This window comes from Nicotiana tabacum, chromosome 24 (assembly GCF_000715075.1).
Source record: "Nicotiana tabacum cultivar K326 chromosome 24, ASM71507v2, whole genome shotgun sequence".
Taxonomy (NCBI): domain Eukaryota; kingdom Viridiplantae; phylum Streptophyta; class Magnoliopsida; order Solanales; family Solanaceae; genus Nicotiana; species Nicotiana tabacum.
The window spans coordinates 56,799,358-56,826,942 of record NC_134103.1 but is presented as its reverse complement, the minus strand read 5'-3'; the positions used below and the strand labels follow the sequence as shown (position 1 = coordinate 56,826,942).

Sequence of the window (27,585 nt, the reverse complement as noted above, 5' to 3'; positions counted from 1 at the left end):
CCCCCTACCACCACACAGGAGAGAGAAAGAGAGAGAGAAATCAAGATCAGTAACCTATTCATTACAAGATATTTTACAATATTCACATCAGCGGCGGAGCCAGGATTTTTATTAAGGGGAGTCAAAATATAAAAAAACAAACTCACAAAATAGTCAAGGGGTGTCATTATATAGTATATATACATATTTTTAAAAAAAATTATTGAGCTAAACAGTGTAATTTTCCGACAAAGGGGTGTCGGTTGACACCCCTTGGGTGCATATGGCCCGCCACTGATTCACATATGAATGTAACATTACAGAAAATCGGGAGCAGACCTTTCGTACTCTTCTCTCCAGAGTAATGTTGATTTGATACTGACATATCTGTTACTGGCTATAATTCCTTTTACTTTGAAAAAAGTTGTGTCAACCTGAAAGTAAGCTAAATATATCAGTGCTTCCGCTTCAAAAATGTTCTCCGCATACGTTTCAGACATGTATCATTCAGGATAGCATGACTTGTTTCACGTTAGTGGTTGGAGTTCTTGTTCGCGCACAACGGTCTCAACACGTTCATATGGCAGAGGCGATTCTTGCCCCCGTCTCCATATCAACAATCCTAAGAAAGCTGATAATCCAAGTATCAACACAACTGACAATGCTATAACAACGATCAAGTAACTTTGCTGCCATCCAGTCCTATATCATTGCAACAAAACAACGGTAATCAAGACCTTATATCACATGAATTTATCTTTAAAGTGGAATGAGTTGTGGGCACAGGATAGCAAAGATTATGCCCCTTCTAGCACTATCTTTCTTTCAGTTAAAATAACAAGCAATTGTGAGCAGTGCGCATAATGATTTCCCCCTTTTATCAAAGAATAAAATAAGTTGCAGTTTATGTAAGAGATGCTTTAAAGAACAAAAGGATGCATGTCAAGAAGTTCCCATTCCAGAACCAGTTTCTTCAGCTTCTTGTCTCGATGCTAGTTCGAACAAGCATGGTGTGAGAGAAGGATTGACATTCACTCCAGCACCTCTCTCCACCTCTCTTCCACCCGTTCAAATTTGTATCACCTGGGGTTATGGGGTATGGTTGAACAGATCACCAAATATACCAACTAGAAATCTCGAGAGGAACTGTTGAACACCGTTGTCGGTCCCTGAGCTGACTCCTTCAACACATTATCAACTATCGAAGTTGGGTGCTCCACCATCTCCGTTTAGTGAGAAATCATAGCCGTATCAGCATATAATCTCGTCTATGTGATATTGGTCCTTTTGAATCAGCTTGTTGTAAGTTTGTCCAGAAAATGTAAAATTTTGCAGCTATATCTCTTAATCCCCTGTTGTAATCTGGCTCCGGGATGATAACTGTCGGATTCCTATCTCCGTGTCAAGCTTCACTTTGAGTGAATCGACCATAAATGTTATAGTTTAGATAGACTCTGTTTATACGCATGTTTGCATCTTCCACCCCCATCGTCTATAAAAGTCCATGTTCCTTTTGATGCTTGCTTGAGAGCATCACAGACCCACCGGAGGTTTTCCTCGTCTATCTTGAATTTGCCGGAAAACCTTCTGCCTCTTTCAATTAAAACAAACCACCCATCACCGTAGTCAACTAATTTGAAAGAGTTTTAACCTGAGAGGGAGATCTTGTCTTCCATGAGAACCGAAGTAGGCTTGATAGGTTATCCGGAAAAAATCTCTCCGCCACATGTTTTGAAGAGAGAGTCTGGGATCCTATCCCAAATCAGAGAGAATTCCCAACACGTGGTTTCTTTTACATATTAAAAAGTTGCTCAAACAATAATATGTTCATCGTAAGAGTATTGACTATATTATACCTATTTTAGAAGCATTCAGAGTGAGGTCATAAACATACAAATGAAGATATTTGATGGGCTTATGGAACAGCTTCCAATCTGCTCAAGCAAACTGCCAACCTCAACATGCCTCTCATCCAAGCCCAAATGATGGGCCCGCTTATCTTTCCCACTCTTTCTTATTCATCATGGATAACAAAAGATAGGAATTTAGATATGACCAGTAGATGCCTAATCTTCTGAGCACGCAATACTAGTTAGAACCAACAATTTGAAGAAATTGTACTATTTCACAAGGAGATTTCACCAGTCACTCTCTATGTCCTGGAGGACGCACTAACTAGGAAAAGGGATGTTAAGTACAGAAAGACCAGCAAGGATCAGGATAAGTAGTGAAATTAATCAAAATACAAGAATGGAGATTGCCAGTATACCTTTTTGGCAGGCGTTCAAAGCCCCATTCAAATATTCTGTAACTCCCAAATGTATCAGGAAGACGAACTCGAGTTTCAGCCAACCGATGTATTATTTCCTGCAAACAGATATGAGGAATAAACAAAACTTGTTCAAGTCAAGCAATAATCTGCAAAGATTGTGGAATTCAGAATCACCGTTGCAGCAGCATTTGACATATAATTTGCAGATCCTGCTGGAAAGATAGCCCATTTAACAAGGGAATCATTTCCTTTTGTTGAGAAGTTCATTAAGTGAACCTGCAAGGTATCTCACAATATGTAGAGCAGCATCATAGGAAAAGTTATAACACAAGTGCAGTTAAGTAACACGAACGAAACTGAAGCGTTCAGCTTTAAGATGAGACATAATCAGACAAATTTGGGTTTGGCCAAATTATTGTTCTAAAACCAAAATACCTGTGCGATGTTAACGCCCAACTCTTGGGCAATGAGATGGGTAAGCTCTGTAATGCGAAGCTTCAAGTCCGAGTAATTCATACTCAATGACATATAAAATGTAATGAATCCAACAATAATTTCCCCTGCAAATTGAGATATATGATTAATACGCAATGGAAACAACAAACTATAATTGCCAATATATATGCACTAGAATCTTGCTTTAACATGAGAGAAAAGCTGTAATTAACAGAGAGTGCCTAATTGTTACAAAACTATCATGTCATTTCATGAACATCACATTACAAAAGAAGTCAAAAGATACACCTGTCTCATAAATAATCAAGAATTTGACCAAGATCCTAGTGCAGATATCACCTAGTGAAGGGAATTCGTCAATATCAGCTAGTCCAGGGAATTTAGATGGTTGGCAAAAAGGTTGATACATGTCCGATTGGTGGCAATTGTTATTCCTTGAAATTGTTAGTCCCCTCAAGAAGTCCTGCTTTAACCAAAGCTCTTTTCCAGTTCAATAATGTTTACATCATGACAGTTCTCAGTAAGTTGGATGCTAGATCACAAGACAATTATCTCGGTGAAAGAATAGGCAAACTCATGGTCAAATGTCAACATCTATGCTAACATTGGTCAATGAAAGAAAATTACAGAGCTAACATGTACAGCAGCAATAGAGCTACAATCAAAATGTTGTGATTCAAAAGTTGATTCAACATTTTCACAAAACAAACCAGACACCAAAATGGATTAAAATGGAGGGGAAAAGTAATAAGGCTTCAAATGGATTAAAATGGAGGGGAAAAGTAATAAGGCTTCAAATGGATTAATTTTTAGAAAAATTAACAAGAACTCCCTAGTAGAAAAACAAAAGCTACGATCGACGGGCATCTTAAAGGATGGTTAAAGATGGTAGTATACTATACCAGGTGCATTATACCCAGGAGATCCACTAGGAACCAGTGTAGAGGCCATACTTCCTGTGGAGTTTGTGTTATCCAAGCCAGAGGGCAATGCTGGAGGTGGAGGAGATGAATTAAGTCTGCCCCATAATTCGGAACAGTTGGTTTTCCAGAAACCGATCGTTTCATGCTCACGATCATAAGTGACTAGTGTGTTGCGGACAATAATCCCTGTGCAGTTAAAGCATGCTTGTGACAACACGTTCAACCGGGAATAGTTTGGAGATTGGTCCTTCCATAATGCTAACAGATTTTTAAAAAGAAATACCTCCAAGAAGAGTTGTTGCATCCTTCCCATTCTGAAAAATCCCCAGACAATAAGCACCACGCACCTTTGAATGCTTCATATCACAGAAGATCGGGTGACGAAATGGGGGAAATCAGTCAGTCAATACAAAAACATTCAAAAGAAATTGGAATCATCAGGAGACCAAAACCGGGGCGGGCCGGGGGGGGGGGGGGTTGTTATAAGTTCATCACTCATGGTAGTTACAAACAAGGAGCAAGTAAGATGGCTACCCGGAACAAGTAATTTTCAGGGGACAGAGAGAGTTTCCTTCCATTTGTAAATACCATGTCGACAGGCGGAAAGGCTTTCGAGAGTTGTGAAATGTCACTGAAATATACATGAAACTTGATACTTCTAGAAACGCCAAGTTAAAAGGGAAAAAATGCAAAATGATCTAATAACTCATTTGTAGTGATATATTACCTTCCTGCACCAGAAAAGCATATATCTTTATAATTTGGATCAGGCCCTTCAATCTGTTTTAGAGAATGAACCGCTTTCATAACCTGAGAAAAAGATTGCCAGAAGTTCATTGCAGAGAGAAAAGCTTTTTCTGATTACACCATTTTTAACGAAATCCATTACCCACTAGTTATTAGTAACACATTGTATTACTGCAGAAACCACATATTTTAATGCAAAGGAATAGAAGTGAATAAACTACAAACATCAAAGGTTTGCAGTAACTCCATAAAAAGTTCATATATATCTTCTAATTTAGAGAAAAGAAGTTCGTATATATCAAACAAGTTTTCCGATTTCTCTCCAACATTCCTGGAGAATATCGCGTGGTACTTAGCTAAATTCAATAATTGACAAGAAAATCAACCACCATTAGTGGTTGTTAATTAGTTAGTCATGTATAGTGTCCCACATCGGGAAGTAGATACCTATTATTATGTAATCACTGTATATAAATAGCGCGTTGTACAACACTTAAGTAAATTAATAATATTTTCTCCCGTGCATTCTCACATGGTATCAGAGCATTAGTGAGAAACATGTCGTTGTGCATCATTCCAGCGACTTCTGGGAAGAAAGACCTCTTCGCCGTGCAATTTTCCGGCGACTTAGAAGACTGTCTGTAAGCAAATCACTTTCTGTTGGTGCTGTGTAAAAACCAACACCACCACAAAACTCCTCAGGCTCCGGCGACCAAACCCCACAACCCCACCGGAAAACACACATCCACGCGCCCTCACGCGCCGGAAAAGGAAAAAACATTTCTGGCGAGATCTGACCCACGCGCCGGCGCGAGCCCTGTTCCAGCCAGATTTTGAAAAAGTTCCAGTTGAACAGTCGGATCGCCTAGTAATTCCGAGTCTACTTGTTCCGATCACTTTGAGATTTTCCGGCAACTACACTGACTTTCCGGCGGCTACAGTGATCTTTCCGACGAAACTTCTTTTAGACAGATTATTCAGGAGGTTATTCCGAGTCTTTTCATTCAAGTTTAAATCAAAATCCAACCATTATATTTTTCCGACGTAAACAGTAATTTCCAGAAAAGTTCTGCTTTTTCGGGCGCAACATTATAATGGCATTCGTATCAGAAGCCTTTCACTCACAATCCGTTGGATCTAATTCATTGAATCCAATCCAGATGGTTTCTTTACCGAATTATATTGAGTTCCTTCAGTACAAAGCATGTAAACAGACATCTTCAGGGATAGCTTCCGTTGTTCAAACAGATAGTAGCGTGACTTGTGTCTCCCAATCTTCAACCTCTGAGTCTTGGGTCATTGATTCAGGTGCATCTGATCATATTTCTGGTAAGAAATCTCTTTTCACTACTATTTCATGTTCCCAATCTCTCCCAACAGTCACAATGGCCAACGGGTCTAAAACCATGACAACTGGAATAGGTCAAGCAAGTACACTTCCTTCCTTACCTTTAGATTCAGTTCTTTATGTTCCTGGTAGTCCTTTTAATCTCATAGCCGTTAGTCGCTTAGCCAAATCACTTAAATGCTCTGTTTTATTTCTTGATGACCTTGTTTTTATACAGGAACGCAGTACAGAGCGGATCATTGGTACCGGGCGTGAATCAGATGGACTTTATTACCTTATCCTTACAAAATCACATGGACTCACATCTTGTCTTCCTTCAACAACTTGTCCTGTTACCGATTCACCAGATTTATTATATAAACGGTTGGAACATCTCAGTTTGTCAAAACTTCAGAAAATGGTACCTGGTTTATCTCACTTGTCCACTCTAGAGTGTGAGTCATGTCAGCTCGGTAAGCATACCCGCTCCTATTTCCCTCGGCGTCTTGATAATCAAGTAGTCACCTTTTACTTTAGTCCATTCAGATGTTTGGGGTCCTAGTCGGGTCAGTTCTACCTTGGGATTCCGCTACTTTGTCAGTTTCATTGATGATTATTCCAGGTGTACTAGGATATTTTTGATGAAAAAGCGATTTGAGTTGTTTTCTATTTTCCAAACCTTCCAGTATTTATCTTCCCCATTTCAGCAGTTTATGAACTCTCATAGGATTATTCATCAATATTTTGTCCGTACACATCTCAACAAAATGGGGTAGCTGAAAGAAAGAATAGACATCTTATTGAAATTGCTCGTACCGTACTCATACAATCTTATGTTCCGTTGCATTTTTGGGGATGCAGTTCTTACACCTTGCTATCTTATTGATCGTATGCCATCCTCAGCTATCCAGAATCAAGTTCTATTCTCTGTCATGTTTCCCCACTTACCTTTGTTCTCTCTTCCACCTCGTGTCTTTGGAAGTACGTGTTTTGTTCATAACCTTACTTCAGGAAAAGATAAGTTAGCTCCTCGTGCTCTTAAGTGCGTATTTCTGGGTTACTGGAGAACGCAAAAAGGGTATTGATGCTATTCTCCTGACCTCCAGCGGTACCTTATGTCCGCAGATGTTACCTTCTTTGAAACCCAATCATACTTCACAGGTTCATGTAATCACTTAGATATTTCTGAGGTGCTACCAGTTTTATCTTTTGGAGATTCAGTCACTATCTCCCATTCATCTTCCGCTACAACTCCAGCTCCACCACGTACAACTCTAGTTGCAGCTCCACCACCTATAGCTCCAGTTCCACCACATATAGCTCCAGTTCCACCACCTAGTCCAGTTCAACCTTCTGCAGCTCCACCACTCCTGACTTATCATCATCGTCCACGTCCAGCATCAAGCCCAGGTGATTCACGTCCTGCATCAGATTTTGCACCTACTGCGGACTTGTCTCCTCTTAGTCAACCAATTGCACTCCGCAAAGGTGTACGATCCACACTTAATCATAATCCCCATTATGTCGGTTTAAGTTATCATCGTCTGTCATCACGTCATTATGCTTTTATATCATTTTTGTTCACTGTTTCTATCCCTAAGTCTACAGGTGAGGCACTATCTCATCAAGGATGGCGACAAGCTATGATTGACGAGATGTCTGTTTTACATGCGAGTGGCACTTGGGAGCTTGTTCCTCTTCCTTCAGGTAAGTCTATTGTTGGTTGTCGTTGGGTTTATGCAGTCAAAGTCGGCCCAGATGGCCAGGTTGATCGGCTTAAGGCTCGTCTTGTTGCAAAAGGATACACTCAGATTTTTGGGCTTGATTATAGTGACACTTTCTCTCCCGTGGCTAAAGTAGCATATGTTCATCTCTTTTTATCCATGGTTGTTGTACGTCATTGGCCTCTTTATCAGTTAAACATTAAGAATATTTTTCTCCACGGTGATCTTGAGGAAGAAGTTTATATGAAGCAACCACCTGGTTTTGTTGCTCAGGGGGAGTCTAGTAGTCTTGTATGCCGGCTGCGCCGGTCACTATATGGTTTGAAACAGTCCCCTCGAGCTTGGTTTGGTAAGTTCAGCACAGCTATTCAGGAGTTCGGCATGACTCGTAGTGAAGCTGATCACTCCGTGTTTTATCGGCATTCTGCTCCTAATCTGTGTATTTATCTGGTGGTTTATGTTGATGATATTGTTATTACTGGCAATGATCAGGATGGTATTACTAAAATCTGAAGCAGTATCTCTTTCAGCAATTCCAGACTAAGGATCTGGGCAGATTGAAGTATTTTCTAAGTATTGAGGTTGCTCAGTCTAGCTCAGGTATTGTTATTTCACAACGGAAGTATGCCTTAGACATTCTTGAGGAGACTGGAATGATGGGCTGCAGACCTGTTGACACTCCTATGGATCTGAATGCTAAGCTTCTGTCTGGACAGGGGGAACCTCTTAGAGATCCTACGAGATATAGGAGGTTGGTTGGCAAATTGAATTACCTCACAGTGACTAGACCTGACATTTCTTTTTCGATGAGTGTTGTAAGTCAGTTTATGGATTCTCCCTGTGATAGTCACTGGGATGCAGTTGTTCGCATCCTTCGGTATATAAAGTCAGCTCCAGGCAAAGGATTACTATTCGAGGATCGAGGCCACGAGCAGATTGTTGGGTACACAGATGTTGATTGGGCAGGATCACCTTCTGATAGACGTTCTACGTCTGGATATTGTGTTCTAGTAAGAGGTAATTTGGTCTCTTGGAAGAGCAAGAAACAGAATGTAGTTGCTCGATCTAGCGTCGAAGCCGAATATCGGGCCATGGCTATGGCAACGTGTGAGCTAGTTTGGGTCAAACAGTTGCTCAAGGAGTTGAAGTTCGGAGAAATCAGCAAGATGGAACTGGTGTGTGATAATCAAGTTGCTCTTCATATTGCGTCAAATCCGGTGTTCCATGAGAGGACTAAACACATTGAGATCGACTGTCACTTTGTCAAAGAAAAGATACTCTCAGGAGATATTGTTACAAAGTTTGTGAAGTCGAATGATCAGCTAGCAGATATTTTCACTAAGTCTCTTACTAGTTCTCGTATTAGTTACATCTGTAACAAGCTCGGTACATATGATTTATATGCACCGACTTGAGGGGGAGTGTTAAGTAGTTAGTCATGTATAGTGTCCCACATCGGGAAGTAGATACCTATTATTATGTAAGTAACCCAACTATAATCAACGCCAAGTATAATCAGTGTCAAGCAATGTAAAATGAGTAGTCCATTAAGATGTTGCACCTTATGTAAAATGGTTTAAGTGGTGGAGTTGTAGGATGACATATTCCTTTTTTCCCTTCAAACTTGTGTAGTAGGTATTGAAGCCTTATTCGAGTAATTAAGTGTGATTAAGAGGTTTTAGGTCCAAGTCCCACAAAGTACAGGAGTATTCAAGTTGGTTCTTGTCCCACTAGCATGTGGTAATTTGTTCCACCAATCAATAGCCTAAATAGTACTTAGATAACAGCCAAAAGAAATAAAAGGAGGACTTCTGCAATCAAAAGGGCATTAACACTGACACATACTCCCTCTGTTTCTGAAGAATGAACCTATTACTATTTGGGGGTCAAACAAGGTTTTCTTTGACCATGTGTTTTGCAAATAGTTCTTAAATATTTTGAAAAGTTAACTATTGTGACTTATAGAGCTTTTTATGTAGCTTTTAAATATGTAAATTTTATTTCAAAAAACTTAAATAATCTATGTCCGAATTCACACTGAAAATTAGTCAATTTGATGCTCATACTCTGAAAGGTTTAAACAAATTGAAATCGATGGAGTAATAAAAATGAAGCTCAATTTTCCCAGATTTTATTTCCCAGGATATTCTGCTCGTCACAAGCGTGCTACTTTCCACTACTCTTCACAGGCAGAATGCAAGACAAAGATGACAGAAATGATAGCAAGAAATTAAGAGGAAATTAATCTTACTGCATTCTTGAAGGCTGCAAATGCTGCTTCTGGAAGGTAAGCATATGTGGTACCACTATCAAGCACAGTCCCATGATTTCCATCAAAAACCAGTGGATTCAGATTCAGTGCCTTCCCAGCAACATGTATCTCCTTCAGCTCAATATTGTAATATGGACTGTTGCCATCCGAGACTAGAGTAAATGCGTAAGTTTATCAAGTGCATTTGTTAGGAGACACCTAACATTCCTGTGTCTTTAAAGCAATTATTTCCAATATTTACCTGCGTACAGGATCCGAATTGGTAAAGACCATGTCTTCAGGGGGTTTTATTCCACCAAGAACCATTGCACCGCCACCGAAGTCCATCCCTCCATAACACAAAGAGAAGGAATCACTAATTACATGTTTCTCAACAAGCTGATCCACTATACTGAGATCCCCACGACCCAAGCCCATTATACCATCAGCGTGTTGGCTGTAAAGATCACCAGTTTCCCTATTTTCACATCCAAAAACAGCTCGCTGGGTTGCAAGCTCACTTTGGTTTCCAAAGGACACAATGTCCTCTCCAAGCACCCCGCTACTAGAACTCATCTCAGCATACTGTCTTTCGTAAATGCATTGCTCCCTCTCATTGTCACATGTACAGTCAATATTACATTTTACAGGTTGATATGTGCTTGACATTTCTGGCTGAAATCTAGGATCCTAAATAAGACAACATTCAGAGACTTACGAAAATGATAGAAATCAAAATGCAATAGAATTTAAGTGGTAAATTTAAAAACTTTTTTCAACAATATAGGCCTCCAGTGTGTAATCTTATAGGCTACAAAGTTATCAAGAGAAGTAATTGGTTTTTTGTATGATTAAAGGTCAAATAAGCAATACGCCTCATGCAAAACCTCATGAGACAAATCATCCTTGCAATGACTTCTATAGCTCAGCAACGATGAGAGTGTTAGAAAAATTATTTTTGTTTCAAAAGTACAAGCTTAGAAACTGATATTTTTCCTGACTTTACCTGCAGACTGTTTAATCCTTCCATTTTTCCTTCCCTTTATGATAATTCAAATTACTTATCATAGTAAGCTTTTTTAATATTGGACGTCGATCTACCACAACCGTCTTTCTCAATCCAAGCTTAGGACCAGTTATACAACAACAACAACAACAACAATGCCTCAGGCCCAAACAAGGTGGGTCAGCTAAGCTTGGGACGGGTTAGACTTTGCAAAGATATTGTCAATACAGGGATAAGTGTGATGTTTAGAGAATCCCTAGTTTTCCCTAGAAGACGAATTACTTAGTACTGAAGTGGTATGGTCTAAAATAGAGCAGAATGTATACAAAATATTGATATAGCCCAATGTTATCAAAGGCTCATTTGAGGCGCGCTTAAGCCCTGAAGCTCAAAAAAGCTCAAGGTATGCACTTCGCCTGGCTTAGGTTGCGCTCCAATGTAGGCAAAGCACTAAGCCGTGGGCCTCATTGCCCAAAAGTTCTATCTTGAATAGAGCAATACAAACCAATAAATATGATTGGCAAAAGAATATATTATTTGTTAAGGAAATCATTATGAATGAAATTATTACTTATTTCTTGCATTACATATATATTCTTATTTTTTCTTCCTTGCGCCTTTTTTAACTAAAGCCCACACTTAAATTGCACTTTTCGCTTAAAGCCCCGATAGACTTGGACCGCTTTTTAACGCTTTTCGCCTTTGACAACACTGATATAGCCAACTTTAACTAGTTTAGGATTGAGGAATATGTGATATATATTCTTGTTAATGAGATGCATTTAAAATGCCTAGATAAAGATAGAACCGTGGTTTTCCCAGACATAAATATGGTGTGTTAAGGCACCGACCTAAAAGGACAGCAATCAACACTCAAGGACCCACTTGGGAGCTATTCTCACTGGAGAGATTTTGAGAAGAAGGGATAGCAATGATCTTCTCTTTCTTGAGTGCAGAATGGACGACAGATGTCATATTGTTGTCATTGTGTTCTAACTCTTAACTGGGCCATGCCAACTTCGATTATGTAACTTTTGCTAAGGTGGGTCATAAGGCAGAGGGCAAGATTTATGGAAACTGACACCCTTTTCTCTATTTTGTGTATGCTTAAGGAGAGAAACAAAAGATCATTAAAAGGATTATTAATTGAATTTTCACCAATATAAGAAACATTGTTATTTTTCTTATTTTCAGTAAGTCTAGTATAGGAAACATCTTTAGTCTACTCTTTTTTTGTGGCTGAAATAGAAACTCCACTCACATCATTATGGAAACTCCACTCGCATCATTATGTTTGCTGATATTTTTGTCTAAGTTCACAGTTATATAGTGCTAGCCTTAGTTCCCTAGTCCTTTTTGTTCACCCTTGTAACTGGTGGTGCCTTCTTAATACATCTGCTACCTTACCAACAATGTAATTACACTACATGTTTTTTAACTAGAAATCCATCTAATAAAAGGTGCAACAATGCGTTTTTTAACACAAAAAGGAAAAAACCACAAAAATGCAAACCAAATTCCTTGCTAATTGACCAGCACTTCCAACAACAAAATAGCAAGATCCAAGCTAATATTATTTCTTTTTGCGTTTTTATTATTCAAATGTAAGAGAAGCATAATATATCTGAGGTTTAAATGTTCTATAGTCCACATTATGGAATGATATAAGTGTTCATCAAATACTCACATGAGCTTAAGCTTGTTCTAATTTGAAAAGCAACATCTCTTTCCTGCATAAAAATAACCGATGAACCTTATACTAACACAATTCATGAATTTACTCCTTTTTCTACCACATCAAAATCTTCAAGTTTCTGAAGCAACACGAATGAAAAAAGCTTGTATTAATTTTTATGTCGTATTGAGCTACTATCGGTGGGAAAAGACATACAACTGCAAAGTAGTAATATCATTAATATCCTGAAAGGTAAAAAAGAAACAAATTCAAAAATGTGCCCACCTGATGCTTGCCGCATTGTTTGCACGTTATGCACGGCACATATGTAACAGTACTCCCAGTATCCACTATAAGAGCAAACCTCTGGGAAGGAGTTCCAATCCAAAGACGGGTTGTATAATATCTGCATCAAAGAATTTTGAATCAATAGACGAATAAAAAGTAAAAACTCCTCTTAGGGAATGTATTGGCATTCCATATAAGTAGAGGAGCCAATTTTCTTTACCAATAACTCTAAACTCTTACTCCATATCACTCGTTTCAACTAAGACATAAAAATCCAAATATACAATACTTTACCGTACCATTCGACACCTACTTTTATGTCCAAGGAAACACTTGAAAATGATCTAGAAGATGATTTTACAAAGTAAAACATTTTCAAATCCAAGATATTTTGTATGAGAAAAAAGATTATACGTCCAGTGAAAACAGATCTATCAGAGCAGTGAATTTAAGCAACTGACCCGTTGAGGAGTAGATCGTCGTGGAGAGCCATTCGAGCATTCGGCGGGCTTTTCTGGAGGAGTCGACGGGAAGGCGAGGAACGATAAGAAGTGTCTTTGGGAGGAAAGAGCGGGAGAAACATGGTAGTCCGATGACTGCTATTCGAAAAGCCCAAACACGAAACGACATCGTAATTGTTGATCAGTATAAATACAAAGGAGACGATCGTGAAAGCAGCGGTGAACGATGCCCGTCCCATTTGAGGTCAACTATGCGATGCGATTATAGCCAGATCGGAATCTCCAGTTGAATGTCAGATCGCTGAAGATGAAGAAAAATGAAGAGAAGATATGAAAGATTCAGCCGGTAAAAGGCCCGCCGGCAAGTCGGCGAGGCCGGAGGCAAGTCGGCGAGACCGGAGGAAAAGGACGTTAAGCGAAGCCGCGAAGGTGAAATCGAGATGTTAGATGTATTTTGTTTAGCTTTTTCGTTCTAACTAGTTTGCCTAGTACACAATTTTATAAATACTATCAATATTATTAAAACAAAGTTTTTAGTAAGTAACTACTATATCAAAACCCCCATTATGTGCGGAGAATATTAAAGAGCGCTAATTAAAGGTGTTTAACGGGTGGGTCGGGCCGGTCCGGGTTGAAAAAAAGATGACCGGTTGATTTCTGATTTTTTCATACCGGGCTTAACGGTCCGGGTATATCCGGGTAAAAAATGAACCGGAACGGTTACGGGTCCAAGGGGCCAGGCTGGGCCGGGTTAATGATATTTTTTTATTTTATTTTTTACATTTTGTATAGCTATCGTAATTTATATTAATATAAAGTAAAAATATAAAACAAAAAAACAATCTTACAAAAAGAGTATTTGAATAAAAGGATGCAAAGGTTTTAAAATCTTTATATTTGAAATTTTGAATATTTCATTAAGAATTTAAGATAATAGAATACAATGAAGATGGAAAAAAAAATTACACTTATAATTTGCAAGCGTTTTTTTAATTTCAAACTTACAAATTGAAGTTTACATTTAACAACAAGTAAATTAATGAAAAAAAAGTAAATTCAAAGGTTTTGCATTGCCTTAGTAAGTTCTTCATAATCGATATGAACTTCTTGGCCATCTTCTGGAGTGTTAAATTCAGATGGGTTACCATGTGTTAGTAAGATGGTCTATCAAAATCTTCACGTCCCTGATTTATTCGTTACGATCTAATCCAATCTCTGAAACATACTAAAACTTCCAAAGCATTGCTTCCTAATGAGTGACGGGTGTCTCTAAGTTGTTGTCTTGCTTGACTAAATGCACTCTCTTATGCAACAGTTGAAATTGGCACATTCAGCACGTCCCGAGCCATAGCGGAAAGAACAGAAAATTATTTTTCATTCTCATGCCACCATCCCAACGGTGAAAATTCCTTTGTGCGAGGCTCTTTTTGCTTTTGCAAGTAGAATTGAAGTTCATCAATTTTCCTGCTACTGGTTTGAGTGGTAGGAAATGTAGACCAAATATTAAAACCATCAAGGCATTCATCATCATCCATAATAGTAGAAGTGGTACAATGCATAGTGGATTAACATTGCCTACATTAAGAGCAACATCATCAACTATATGTGCATAATAATTATATAATTATTGTAAATAATCATTTATCTTGTTCATACAACAATATATATCTGGGATTTCAGTTGGTCCAATCTCCATATAAGTATATAAAGCATTGATTAATTGGTGACAATCAGACATCTTAATAGAAGTATTTAAAACAGCACCAATTAAGTAAATCGGAGGAATTGGAAAGAAATATTTTTTGAATTTTGCTTGCATTTTTTCAACAGCATCCTTATATTTTTTTTTCTTCTTAAATTCAGATAGTAGAAAAGAAATTTCAGTTATATGTACTAAAACCATAGTAACAGTATGGTAATATGCTCAAGGAAACTCAACAGTAGTTGTATAAAATTTATATAAAAATTTAACAACATCATTAATGGCCTCCCAAGTAGTAGTTGTTAACATACGGTTTGGATCAGTACAATGCGCATTAGCAACTTCAGTTATTGGCAATCTATATTTGTAGCAACATTTTAAAAACAAGTATGTATAATTCCATCTAGTAACAATTTCGTCTAGCATGAATCTGGGGTTAAGGTTATGCTCGGTACACTTATTCTTAAATTCCCTAATTCTAGATTGTCTATTATTTTCTTGAATAACACCAACTGCTCTTCTAACATGAGTAATCTCAGTTGAAAATAAATCAATGCCACTTTTAACAATTAAATTATAAACATGACATGCACACCTAACATGAAAAATTTCGTAAGTGGTGGTTGCAAATGCAGTCTTAATATTGAAATTGCGGCAATATTGTTAGAAGCATTATCAAAAGACATACACAATACTTTTTTCTTACAATTATAAAATTCAACAACTTCGCAAATAGTAGTACTTATAAACATAGCAGTATGACTTTGATCTTCATCATATTTAAAAGCGATAATATATTTTTGCATACAATAATTATTATCTATCCAATGACATGTAATTGTCAAATAATCATTTTCATTAACAGCATGGCCAATATCAGAAGTTAGAGAAACTCTACAAGGAAGGTGGTCAAACAAATAACGTATGTATATTTGATATTGTCCATGAAGTCTAAAGATATCAGATCTACAAGTACTTCTAGGGATACCTTTAAATAAAGGATTATAAACTCTTTGAATATACAGAATAAGATATGATGAAGAAGCAAAACAAAAAGGCAGACAACCCAAAGCAATCATTTTTGCTAACTCCTCACGATCCTTCATTTTATCATATTTCATAAGTCCTCCAGTACTAGGGTTTATAGTTCCTTGATTTTCATCTAAATTAGAGCCTCATTCTATAGGATGAGTAATTCTCATATGTCTACTAAGTGTCCCAGTCCCCCCTAATTGTCCTCCAGTCTTATGTTTAAAATCATCTTTACAAAGTCTGCATCTAACTCTATCAGTATTCTCTATTTCGTCAAAAAAATTTCAAACCTTACTTCATTTTCTCCGATTAGTAGTCGGGGCCACAGGTGGTCTACTACTAGCACCACGACCACCACCCCTGCTACCAACTCCAACACTACTAGGTGTAAGTGGTGTCTCATCTTCAATTTCTAATTCATTATCTTTTATACCGAAATCTTCCTGTAATTGTTCATAATCTATATTATTATCAGATAATATTTCAGAAACATGTGTAGAGTCATTTAAACTACAACCAGATGTTGAAGTAGCACCTCTTTTTCTATTTCTCTGATTACCCCGATTAGAAACCTTATTACAAACTCTTTTTGCAGCATTAAACATATTGTAAATATTTAACTACTAGTAAAAATTAAATATGCAAATAAAATAGTAAATAAGAGAAAGAGTTGGAGGGAGTGCATCGAATTCGGAAATAAATTGAACACTTGATGATTTTGCAACTCCAATGTTACCATGAAGAAACGTCAAATGTTCAAAGTTTGAAGTTCAGTTGTTCAAACTTCAACTAATAAATAATACGATAAATTAAATTCCAAAAAAAACGAGAGCCAAATAGTTGATTGCACTTTAGGTGAAGAATGAGAGAATGATAATTGAGAATATGAGTTTGAGAAATGAGAGATGAGTGAAGAAATGAAGAAGAGAGGGGGTGTATTTATAATTTTTCAAAGGGCTAAATTAGTAATTACTAAAAGTATTATTTTTAAAAAAATTTGCCCCAAAAAGGGCTATTTTTGCAATCAACCCGTTGGGCAACGGCCAAATTGAAGTTGATTGTTGCCAACGGTCATATCACTTTAAAAAAAAAATCAGATTTATAGCCGTTGAACCGGTCCGGGCCGGTTAATCGATTTAATAGTATTTTTTGTTGACCGGGTTTGACCGGTCCGGTTAACTGGATTTTTTTTAAACGGATCACCCCCTAACCCAGCCCACCTGCCCCCTAACTACCGGTATGGGCCGGTCCGGGTTACAACCGGTCTAGGCCGGTCCGAAAACGGGTCAACCCGGCCCGTTAAGCAAGTATAGTGTTAATCATGTTCTTGCTCGAATTAAATTTCTAATTCTCTTCTTGTTACTCAATGAAATACCCAATAAAAGACAACAACAACAATATACACAGGGTAGTGTGTATGCAGACCTTACCCATACCTCGTAGAGGATAGAGAGTTTGTTTCTAAAGACCCTTGGCTCGAGGACAAAATGAAAGGAGCAGTAGCAATAAGCAGTATCCACATTGATATATAAACAACTGTGATGTAGTAAAATAATTGAAGCAAAAGAAATAACAGGTAAGAAAACAACTCTACGAAAAGGAAAAAAAAAAAAGACTACAAGACTAATGCTACAGCCACTAAGATGACAAAGGAATACACCCAGCTACCCCCTAACCTTCTACTATAATTCTCGACCTCCACACCCTCCTATCTAGGGCCATGTCCTCACTAAGCTAAAGTTTTGTCATATCCTGCCTAATCACCTCACCCCAATACTTCTTAGGCCTACCTCTACCTCTCCTCATGCTCGCCATAGTCAATCTCTCATAACTCCTCACGGGGCATCAGCGCCTCTCCTCTTCACATGCCCGTACCATCTTAACCTCACTTCACACATCTTGTCCTCCACGGGGGCCACTCCCACTTTGTCCCGAATAACTTTATTCCTAATCTTTTCTCTCCTGAAATACCCGCACATCTACCTCAACATCCTCATCTCGGCTACTTTCATCTTTTGGATATGAGAGTTCTTAACTGACCAATACTCTGCCCCGTATAACATAGTCCGTCTAACCACCACTTTGTAAAACTTATCTTTAAGTATATGCGGCACATTCATATCACACAAAATGCCATATGCGAGCCTCCATTTCATTCATCCCGCTCTAATACAATGTATGATATCATCGTCAACTCCCCATCCTCTTGGATTACTGATCCTAGGTATTTGAAACTTACTTTCTCGGGGAGAACTTGGTTGTCAAGCGACACTACCACGTCTGTATCACGATTCCCATCACCAAACTTGTACTCCAATTACTCTGATTTGGTCCTACTCAACTTGAAACCTTTTGACTCCAGAGTTTGCCTCCAAACTTCTAGCCTCGCATTAACATCGCCTCATGTCTCGTCAATCAGGACAATATCGTCTGCAAATAAAATGCACCAAGGCACTTCCCCTTGAATGTGACACATAAGTACGTCTATCGTTAAAATAAATAAAAACGGGCTAAGAGCCGATCTCTGGTGTAACCCCATTAGAACTGGGAAGTGTTCCGAGCCCCCTGCCACAGTCCTCACGGGGTTCTTAGCTCCCTCATACATGTCCTGAATTATCCTAGTATAAGTAAGAGGAACACTGCTAGCCTCCAAACAGCTCCAAAGGACTTCACTCGGGACTTTGTCATACGCTTTTTCTAGGTCAATAAATACCATATGTAAATCCTTCTTCCTCTCCCTATATTGTTCCACCCAATAAAAGAATCTTATGGAAAAAAAATAATAATAATATAGTCATCGAATAACTTTTCAATTCCTCATTTTTCTTTATTACATAATCTACTATACTTAGTATTATTTCATTTGCTATTATGTCACTTGACTTAATATTTTTTTCAATTACTCTCTTTTTTCTATAACATAGATATATATTTTCTTACTCTTTCTAAAGCTTTTATTTCATTGTTCATCTTTAATTGTATAAATTTGTTAATATTATTATTAAGTGTTGTTTATTTACTTTATTTAATTTTAAACTAATTCAAATTATAAATATTTACACATTATCTCTATTTCCCACTTTGTTATAATTTTTATACGATGTATCAATTGATTATTCTCATTTGGAATTTCACCTAAAATTGAAACAATGTCAATATCCAATACTAAATTGTGAATTTTAATGCGTTCTTTACTATTAAGTCATAAAATTTACTGACATTTAAAATAACTATTATTTTTTCTATTATATTCAATAAGCAATTAAATTTTCCTTTTCTTTTATTTTAACATAAATTTTAAATTTTGAGTTTGAAATTTAATTTTATTTCCTATAAGATAAATTTAAATATTTTATTTAATATTTACTATTTTGCTTTGAATTTTTTTTTTCATTTCGTCTTTGTAACGACCTGGCCAGTTATTTCAGTTTGGTGGTTTGGGATCTAGAGTAGCTTCATTTGATATATTATGACTTGCGAGTATCGTCGATTTTGGTTTTCGAGTGGTTCGGGATTGATCTGAAAGAATAATTCTCAACTAGGAAGCTTTAAGTTGGAAGAGTTGATCAAGTTTAAATTTAGTTTATTTGACCTCGGATTTGAGTTTTTATGGTTCCGTTAGGTCCGTATGGTGATTTTAAATTTGGACGTATGCCCGAATTTGCATTTAGATATTTCTAGAAGGTTTTGGCTTAAATTGGCAAAAGTTGGCATTTTGAAGGTTTGAAAAGTTTATAGGTTTGACCGAGAGTTTACTTCAATGTTATCGGGTTCAAATTATTTTTCTCGAAGTTGGAATAAGTTCATTGTGTTATTTGGAACTTGTGTGCAAAATTTGAGGTGGTTCTGAGTTGTTTAGACGTGTTCGACGTAAGTTTGAAATTTGGAAATTTGAAACAGTTCATTAAGTTTGAATTGAGGTGTGATTCATGGTTTTGATGTTATTATGTGTGATTTGAGGTCTCGAGTAGGTCCGTGTTATGTTTTGGGACTTGTTGGTATGTTCGTACAGGGTCCCGAAGGGCTCGGGTATGTTTCGGATTGATTTCGAACCATTTCGGAGGTTGAAGGAGTTGCCGGTTTTCTGATGCTCCAGGTGTTCTTTGCAATCGCGAAGGTTTGAACGCGATCGCGATGTGTATGTGGGAGCTTGGTGTTTTTACTCTACGCGTTCTCGATATGGGCGTCGTGTTCGCTGAGGTTTACTGGCTAGCGCGTCGCGTTCGCAGAGCAGAGTCGCGTTTGCGGTGTTTGGGGGATTAGTTCTTTGCAGTCACATCTAGATGTCGCGATCACAATGTTGGGTAGGCATTGTTCATCATGTTCGTGAGGGACTTGCCGCGAATGCGAAGGCTTATTCAGGGGCACTGTGATTTTTCTTCTACGCGATCGCGAGGCTTATATTGCGATCACGATGCATATACCTGGGCAGTGTTATAAAGTACTTTATTTCAAAGGGTTTTGATTATTTTATCACAGTTTGAGTTATAGAGTTCGGATCTGGGCAATCTTGAGGGGATTTTTATGATTTGGATTGGGGTAAGTATTTTTGGCTCAGTTTTGATTATTTTACATGATTCCATCTTTGATTTTGGCATTTGATTTATGAATCTAAAAGAGAAATTGGGGTTTTTTGTCAAAACTTTTCTAAAGTGAATAATTGGATTTTGAACATCGATTCGGAAACGAAATTTGATAAAATTAGCATGGTTGGACTCGTATTCGAATGGGTTCTCGGAATTTTTGAGTTTTGTAGGGTTCCGGGGTGCGGGCCTGGGTTGACTTTTCTATTGACTTTGAATATTTGATTAAAGATTCGACCTTTATCGTTTGGGTTTATTTACTACGGTATTATTTGATGTTTTTGAGTTGCTTTTGGCTAATGTCGAGCCGTTCGAAGGTCGATTCGCGCAGGATGGCGCTTCTAGAGTATTGGTTTGCCTTGATTGCGGTAAGTATCTTACTTATACTTGATTGAGGCACTAGTTGCTTGGATTATTTGTGATAGCTACGTGCTATAGGTAGCGCACATATGCGTTGTTGAGCCTATGCGCATGCACCGGGGTACTTATTTATGCTTGGGGTAGTGTTTAGGCTATGATATGCCTAGAATTGATTGCTAAGCTTCATGCTATGGTGCTTCTTATATTTGTACCCCTGTTGTGAGCTATTTGAGTCATGTTGAGGCCACATAGAGGTTAATCTCCGGATTGAACCTGATAATTGCTACTTTCGTGATGTAATTTCCTTATTTTGAGCTATGATAGTTGTAACGACCCGACGGATCGTTTTGTGCCTCGTTTCCCCTTTTGATGCTTCACATATGTGTATTTTTGGTTTTATGACTTGTGGGGTTGGTTAGTTTCGTTCTGGGAAGTTTTCGGGTTGATTTGAACCCTTTGGTTCATGGCTTTGAAGCCTAGGTTGAAAGTGTTGATCAAACTTTGACTTTTATGAAAACGACCCCGGAGCGGTGTTTTAATGGCTCTGATAGGTTCGTATAGTAATTTTGGACTTTGTCATATGCCCGGAATCGAATTCGGAGGTCTGTAGGTTGATTTATGTTATTTTGCTGAAAGTTGGCAATTTGAGGTTTAGAAGATTTTTCAAGTTTGACCGTAGGTTGGCGTTTTGGCTATCGGGTTCGGAATTTGGTTTTGAGACTTTGAATATGTCCGCTATGTTATTTAGAACATGTCTGCAAAATTTGTTGGCATTTGGAGTTGATTTAATAGGATTCAGATGCTTGGTTGCAATTCTAGAAGTTCTTGAACTTTTCTTGAAAATTCATGCGTTTTGATGTCCGATTCGTAGTTCTAGATATTATTTTTATGTTTTGATCATGCGACCAAGTTCGTATGATATTTTTTAACTTGTGTAGATGTTTGGTTTAGAGCCCCGAGGGCTCGGATGAGTTTTAGACGCGTTTCATAATGGTTTTGAAGTGAAATAGGATTTCTGGTGTGCTGGTGCTCTGATGTCGCAATTGCGAGCACCAGCCTCGCAATTCCGAACATGGAATGGGAGGCTCAGGTATCACAATTGCGATACCTTGTTCACAATTATTAAGTGTGGGCTTGGGTAGACTAGTTCGCATTTGCGAGGAGCATAGACTTCGCATTTGCGAAGTCTGTCTGTGTCGCAATTGCGACATCTGCAATTGAACAAAAGGGCTGGGAGTCTGGATTTCACATCATTTTCTCTCATTTTAGAATCCTAGACTCGGTGGGAGGCGATTTGGAGAGGAGATTTTATCTACAAACTTTGGGTATGTGATTCTAATCAATTTTTAACTATATTTTATTATTATATCTTAGATCTAACATCAAACTTATGAGAATCAAAAGAGAAATTTGGAGATTTTTGTCAAAGTTTTGAAATTTAAAAATTTGGGTTTTGAGAGCCGATTTGGACTCGGATTTGGAAACAAAACACATAGATAGACTCGTGAGGTTATGGGTAGTCGGAATATACCATTGGACCCGGGTTTTGACCGGGTGAGCCTAGGAGTTGACTTTTATTGACTTCTTGGGAAATGTGTAAAGATCATAACTTTATCTATTGTAATTAGTTTCTCTTGCATTGTTCGATGTTATTAACTCGTTTTTTGTTAGATTTGAGCTGTGTGGAGGTGAATTTTTGGGGAAAAGCTATTTTGAGTGTTGATTTGGCCTAGTTGAGGTAAGTATCTTGCCTAAATTTGTGTGGGAGAACTACCTCTTAGGATTTGAGTTTGATTACACTATTTGATCACGTGAAAGACGTGCACATGAGATGACGAGTGTGTACACGGCTTATAAGTGGTAATATGACCGGTTTAGACTCTTAGACTCTTTCATGTATTTAATTGGAAATTGTAATATCATGTTATTTATTCCATTGTTAAATTGCTCTTACATGTTTTACTTGTTGTTGTTATCACATGCTTTATCTTTTATTGTCAAACATGCTCTTATATGCCTTAATTGATGCTGTTATATCTCTTATTGCCATGTGTCTCTTAATTGTTGAGTTATTCTCAATTGAAGTTGTTATTTCGTAATGTCTCTTCGTGTTGAATTATTCTCATGCATTTAGACGTAGCTGCTATTTCACACTATCTCTTTTCGTTGTTAAGCTTTTGTTATACTATTGAATTGGAAGTGGTCTTTTCGTGGGAATACCTTTATTTTGCCATTGAAGTTGAAGCTATGAACGCTATTATCACATTGAGGTTGAAGTTATTGATTTTTGAGATTTCTCTCCTTGTTGAATTATTCTCATTGTTTATAATATCGAGATTCTTGTACACATTGTGGTTGAGCCATGGGCTATATGTTGTGGTAACTTTGGTATTGTTGGTTTTGGCAAAGTGTTGTGCCATATGGGCACATGTGGTGCGAGTTGTTCTTGTGTTGTGATATTGATACGCATATGGTGGTATATGGATAGGGGTTGATACGGATGTGGTGTGATAAGGTGGGATTTATACACGTGTTGCTAGCAAGGGAATTACTTGAAGCCACACAGTGAGATAAGGGGCTAAACGCGTGTAGCTATTTTGAGAAAAATAATTTTTCAAAACTAAACTCACGCGGTGATATAAGGAAGGATTGTGATTTGAGTTGTGAAATGTGAATACGAGGCGGTACCTCAGTTGAGATTATTGTTGTACATTCCATGTTTTAAGAGGCTTGTTGGTTGAACAGTTCTTGTTGTTTTCTTCACTTTCCTACTTATATTAGCCCGTATTTTGTTACTTGTTGTTCTCATTATGTGTTCACTTTCCGTTGCCTTTCTTGCCATAAATATTGTTGTTAGCCTACGTTATTATACTGTTTTGTTATCATTCATTTTCCTCGCTCTCCGTTATTGGTCTTTATTATACTCTGTTCAGTTTATCTTGTCCTAGTAAGTGTCTTGACTTGGCCTCGTCACTACTCTACCGAGGTTAGACTTGATACTTACTGGGTACCTTAGTGGTGTACTCATATGACGCTTCTGTACATTTTTGCGCAGATCTAGGTACATCTACTCGTGTCGGACGTTAGTGATCATTTAGCTATTTCCGGAGACTTCAAGGTATACCTGTCAGACGTCCGCATGTCTTGGAGTCACCTTCTGTTATCATCTTGTTACTGTTAATCCTTTTATCAATCAGTGTTGTATTAGTGATTTTAGAGCATTCTATCGAGCTTATGACTCAGTTCAACCGGTTTTGGGAATTATGTTGTTGATGTTCTATTTTGGAGTTAATATGAGCTTATCGGTTTTATTTTATTATCCCAGTTTTGTTATTTTTGTTAAGCTCACCTAGTCTTAGAGGCTAGGTACCATCACGACATCCTAAGGTGGAAAATTGGGGTCGTGACAATAGCACACTATACACATACCTACACCTTAGCATGTCAGTTATACCAGTCCAGAAGTATGAAGTGTGATGTTCATTGATCGTGTACATGTATTCTTGGATATTTGCTTTTGTGTGTTATGGTTTGGACTGGTAGCCTGCGACCACGGCGGGCGGATTGTGATATTATACATGTGACCACGGCGGGCGGATTGTGATATTGTGCTTGTGACCACGGCGGGCGGATTGTGATATTGAGTCTATGACCACGACAGGCAGCTTGTGATATTGGCACATGAGTTATCCATGCAACACATGAGTTGTTTGTGTGGTTGATATTATTAGCACGTGAGTTGTCCATGCAACACATGAGTTGTCTGTGCGGTTGATATTATTAGCATGTGAATTGTCCGTGCAACACGTGAGTTATCCATGCAGCGTGTAGATGTGGATCCATCCCCCTGGGGTCACCCTCTCATGTTCCTTCTTGGTGGTGTACGCGCGGATTGTGAGAAACCGATGGGTTTCTGGTTGATGTAGGCCTTGGGAGGACAGTGATTTGATTCAGTTATTGAGATTCTGATGTGGGCCTTAAAGTCGTATTGTGATTTCTGTTTGGATTGGATTGCGCGCCGCTATGGATTGATATTTGGTTATTGCATTACATATTTACTTTTCATTCCCTTGACTGCTTACTTGATTTACTTGCATATTTTCCTTATATGCTGGATTGTTGACTGAGTAGGGTACGTTGAGAAAATTATGTGCACCAAGGTGGTTTTATCTGTGATTTCATGATTTGACCATATTACTGTTCTGTACTTATTGGAATAATGAGCTATACAGGTGATTAGCGAGTATCGTTTATAATCCTTGCTTCTAATGTCTCGCCGAGGTTAGTTATGATACTTGTTGAGTACATGGGGTCGGTTGTACTCATATTACACTTCTGCACTCTTGGAGCTAATGTTGCTACACATGGCAGGAACTGACATTGAAGATGTAACCATTGTCCGGACATGGCTACCACTTGTCCTTGGTAGTTTTAGATTTGAGTTCTATTTATGTATATTTCAAAGAGATGTTGTAATTATTTCATATCAGCTTTGTAAATCTAAAGTCTTTGTGGCTCATGACTTGTACTACCAATCCTGGAGTGATTGTATAGAAATTGAGTTATTTCATTTATTAAATTATCATTATTTTCATTAAAGTTGGGTTGACTATTGCTTGGTTTACCTAGAGGGTTGGGTTAGGTGCCATCACGACTAAGTGGATTTTTGGGTCGTGACAAGTTAGTATCAGAGCTCTAGGTTCATAGATTCTACGAGTCATGAGCAAGTGTCTAGTGGAGTCTTACGGATCGGTATGATGACGTCCATACCTATCTTCGAGAGGCTACATGGCATCTAGGAAAAACTTCTCATCTTTCTTATCGTGCAACATTTATTCAGCTTGAAGCATATATCGTTGATTTTCTTCCACCCACTTGTATGTTATGTTGAGCACTCAGTATCAACTGTGCATCGACGACTTGTGATGTTACGGATGAGGTGCGAGATGTATTCTCTGTGTTGTGAAGATAGGCCAGTCTGGAGGACTTGAGGCCAGGTTCAGACCGTAGCTTGGGCTCGGTGGTTTCGATTGTGTGAGTATGTGTTTTTGGACTTATATGTCTGGTAGTGTCCTTGGGAGTGGAATTGATGGCTCAGTGAGTGGTTGGATAGCTATATGAAGAGTATTACGTAACTGAGGACTATGCATAGATGCTTTGGATGTGACGAGAAGAATTTGCTTGGGGCGTAAAGGACTATGGATGCTTGATTTTTGTCTTGATGTGTTATACCGTCTTGAGTTATGAGTATGCTAGGGATCTTTTAGTTGTTCAAATGTGGAATGAAGTATATTCTTATGTTTTGTTGACGAGTTAAGATTCGAGAGGATTAAATGATTGTATAGTGGTTGTGGCCATGAAAGGGCATAGAGAACTTTCAGGTTGAGGTTAAGCAGGCGGGTTATCTCCTGCGGGATGCTCTGAGGTTGTGTGATCCCTGTCATGGCCCAAAACCTATAATATATCGCGATGGCACCCAACGCCGCCGTTAGACAAGCCAATACATGAACCTCTAATTTAATTATTCTTTTTTAACTTTTAAAATAAGAAATTTCCTTAAATACACCGAATAAAAGTAAAATCTCATGGAACCTTACATACTTCTTTCCCAAAATATTAAGTGTGAATAATACATAAACCATGGTGATTGTAATAATAGTTACAATAGTGCATAACTGCTAGTAGCCCCCAAAACCCGGTGCCATAAGTGCATGAGCAATCTAGGGAATATACAAAACTACTATAGCTACTATGTGAAGTAAAATAGACAGAAATAATAAATAAGGTAGAGGGAGACTCCGGTGCTGCAAATCGAAGCAAGGCAAGCATCTCACCACTAAGTCTCCGTGAAAGTGCGTCTACGCGCCCGTGTGACCACTAGAAGTACCTGTCTCAGTAACTGTACAACCAGTACAAAAGTATAGCGTGAGTATTTAAAACAATGCGTACCCAATAAGTATCTAGTCTAACCTCGAAGAAGTAGTGACGAATGGTCGACTTGACACTTACTAGAGGTCAAACAGTAATAGAAATATATAAAGTAGACATGGTGAGTGTACAACAAGTAGCAGTTGACAACCAATTTTTACCCTCCCTTTTAAAGTTATTTTATTTATACTTAGTAATTTGCAATAAATATGTTAAAAATATTTTCAAATCAATAATACCTATTTTTGTATAAATTAGTAATTAATAGTGTTGAAATTAATAATTTGGTATTACATAATTATAAAATATATTACTCTTACTATTTTTGAGACTAGTAAAGTAACCTTTATATTTATTACATAAGTTCTATAATTGATTTAAATAATTATTCCTTAATTTTTAATTAATTAACCTACTATTTCAAATAATTCAAAATTAATGTCATAATTGGAAAATAAGGTATTTTAATAAATAATTAATTAATTACAGTAATTAATAGTGTATTTGATGACTATAATTTCTATTACGTTTTATTGGAATTAATTATGTTTAATTAAATTAATTTTAAAGAGGTTAAAGGCTAAATGGCTATAATTGCAATTGCACTCTTAAACATAAATTGGCCATATTTTAAATTAAAATTAGCCCAAAACGTTGACCCAATTCACATCTGACCCAGTCCAGGTCCAACCCTCCAATCCATGTTGGCAATCCATGCCACTCTCCCGGAGCCAACCAAACTGCGCCACTTCACCGCTCTCAAACACTCATGTCACGATCCCAAATTCCCTCCGTAAGATGTCTGACGGTACCTAGTCCTAAGACTAGGTAAGCCTAACAATATGCGGAAACATTAAATAAAAGCTTAGAA

The 27,585-nt window shown here is 37.7% G+C and overlaps 1 protein-coding gene across 1 annotated transcript; it reads right to left on the bottom strand.

Moving 5' to 3' along the window:
- Nucleotides 1-34: 34 nt before the first annotated feature.
- LOC107762141 (aspartic proteinase 36) lies at nucleotides 35-13,677 on the bottom strand. Its single transcript, XM_075248266.1, has 12 exons — nucleotides 13,110-13,677; nucleotides 12,646-12,766; nucleotides 9,942-10,369; nucleotides 9,680-9,836; nucleotides 4,358-4,440; nucleotides 4,165-4,261; nucleotides 3,914-3,986; nucleotides 3,610-3,816; nucleotides 2,687-2,811; nucleotides 2,426-2,527; nucleotides 2,249-2,346; nucleotides 35-681 (listed from the first exon to the last, which is right to left on the bottom strand). The coding sequence occupies exons 1-12, from the start codon at nucleotides 13,346-13,348 to the stop codon at nucleotides 507-509; spliced, it is 1,905 nt and encodes a 634-aa protein (XP_075104367.1). The 5' UTR covers nucleotides 13,349-13,677; the 3' UTR covers nucleotides 35-506.
- Nucleotides 13,678-27,585: the final 13,908 nt, after the last annotated feature.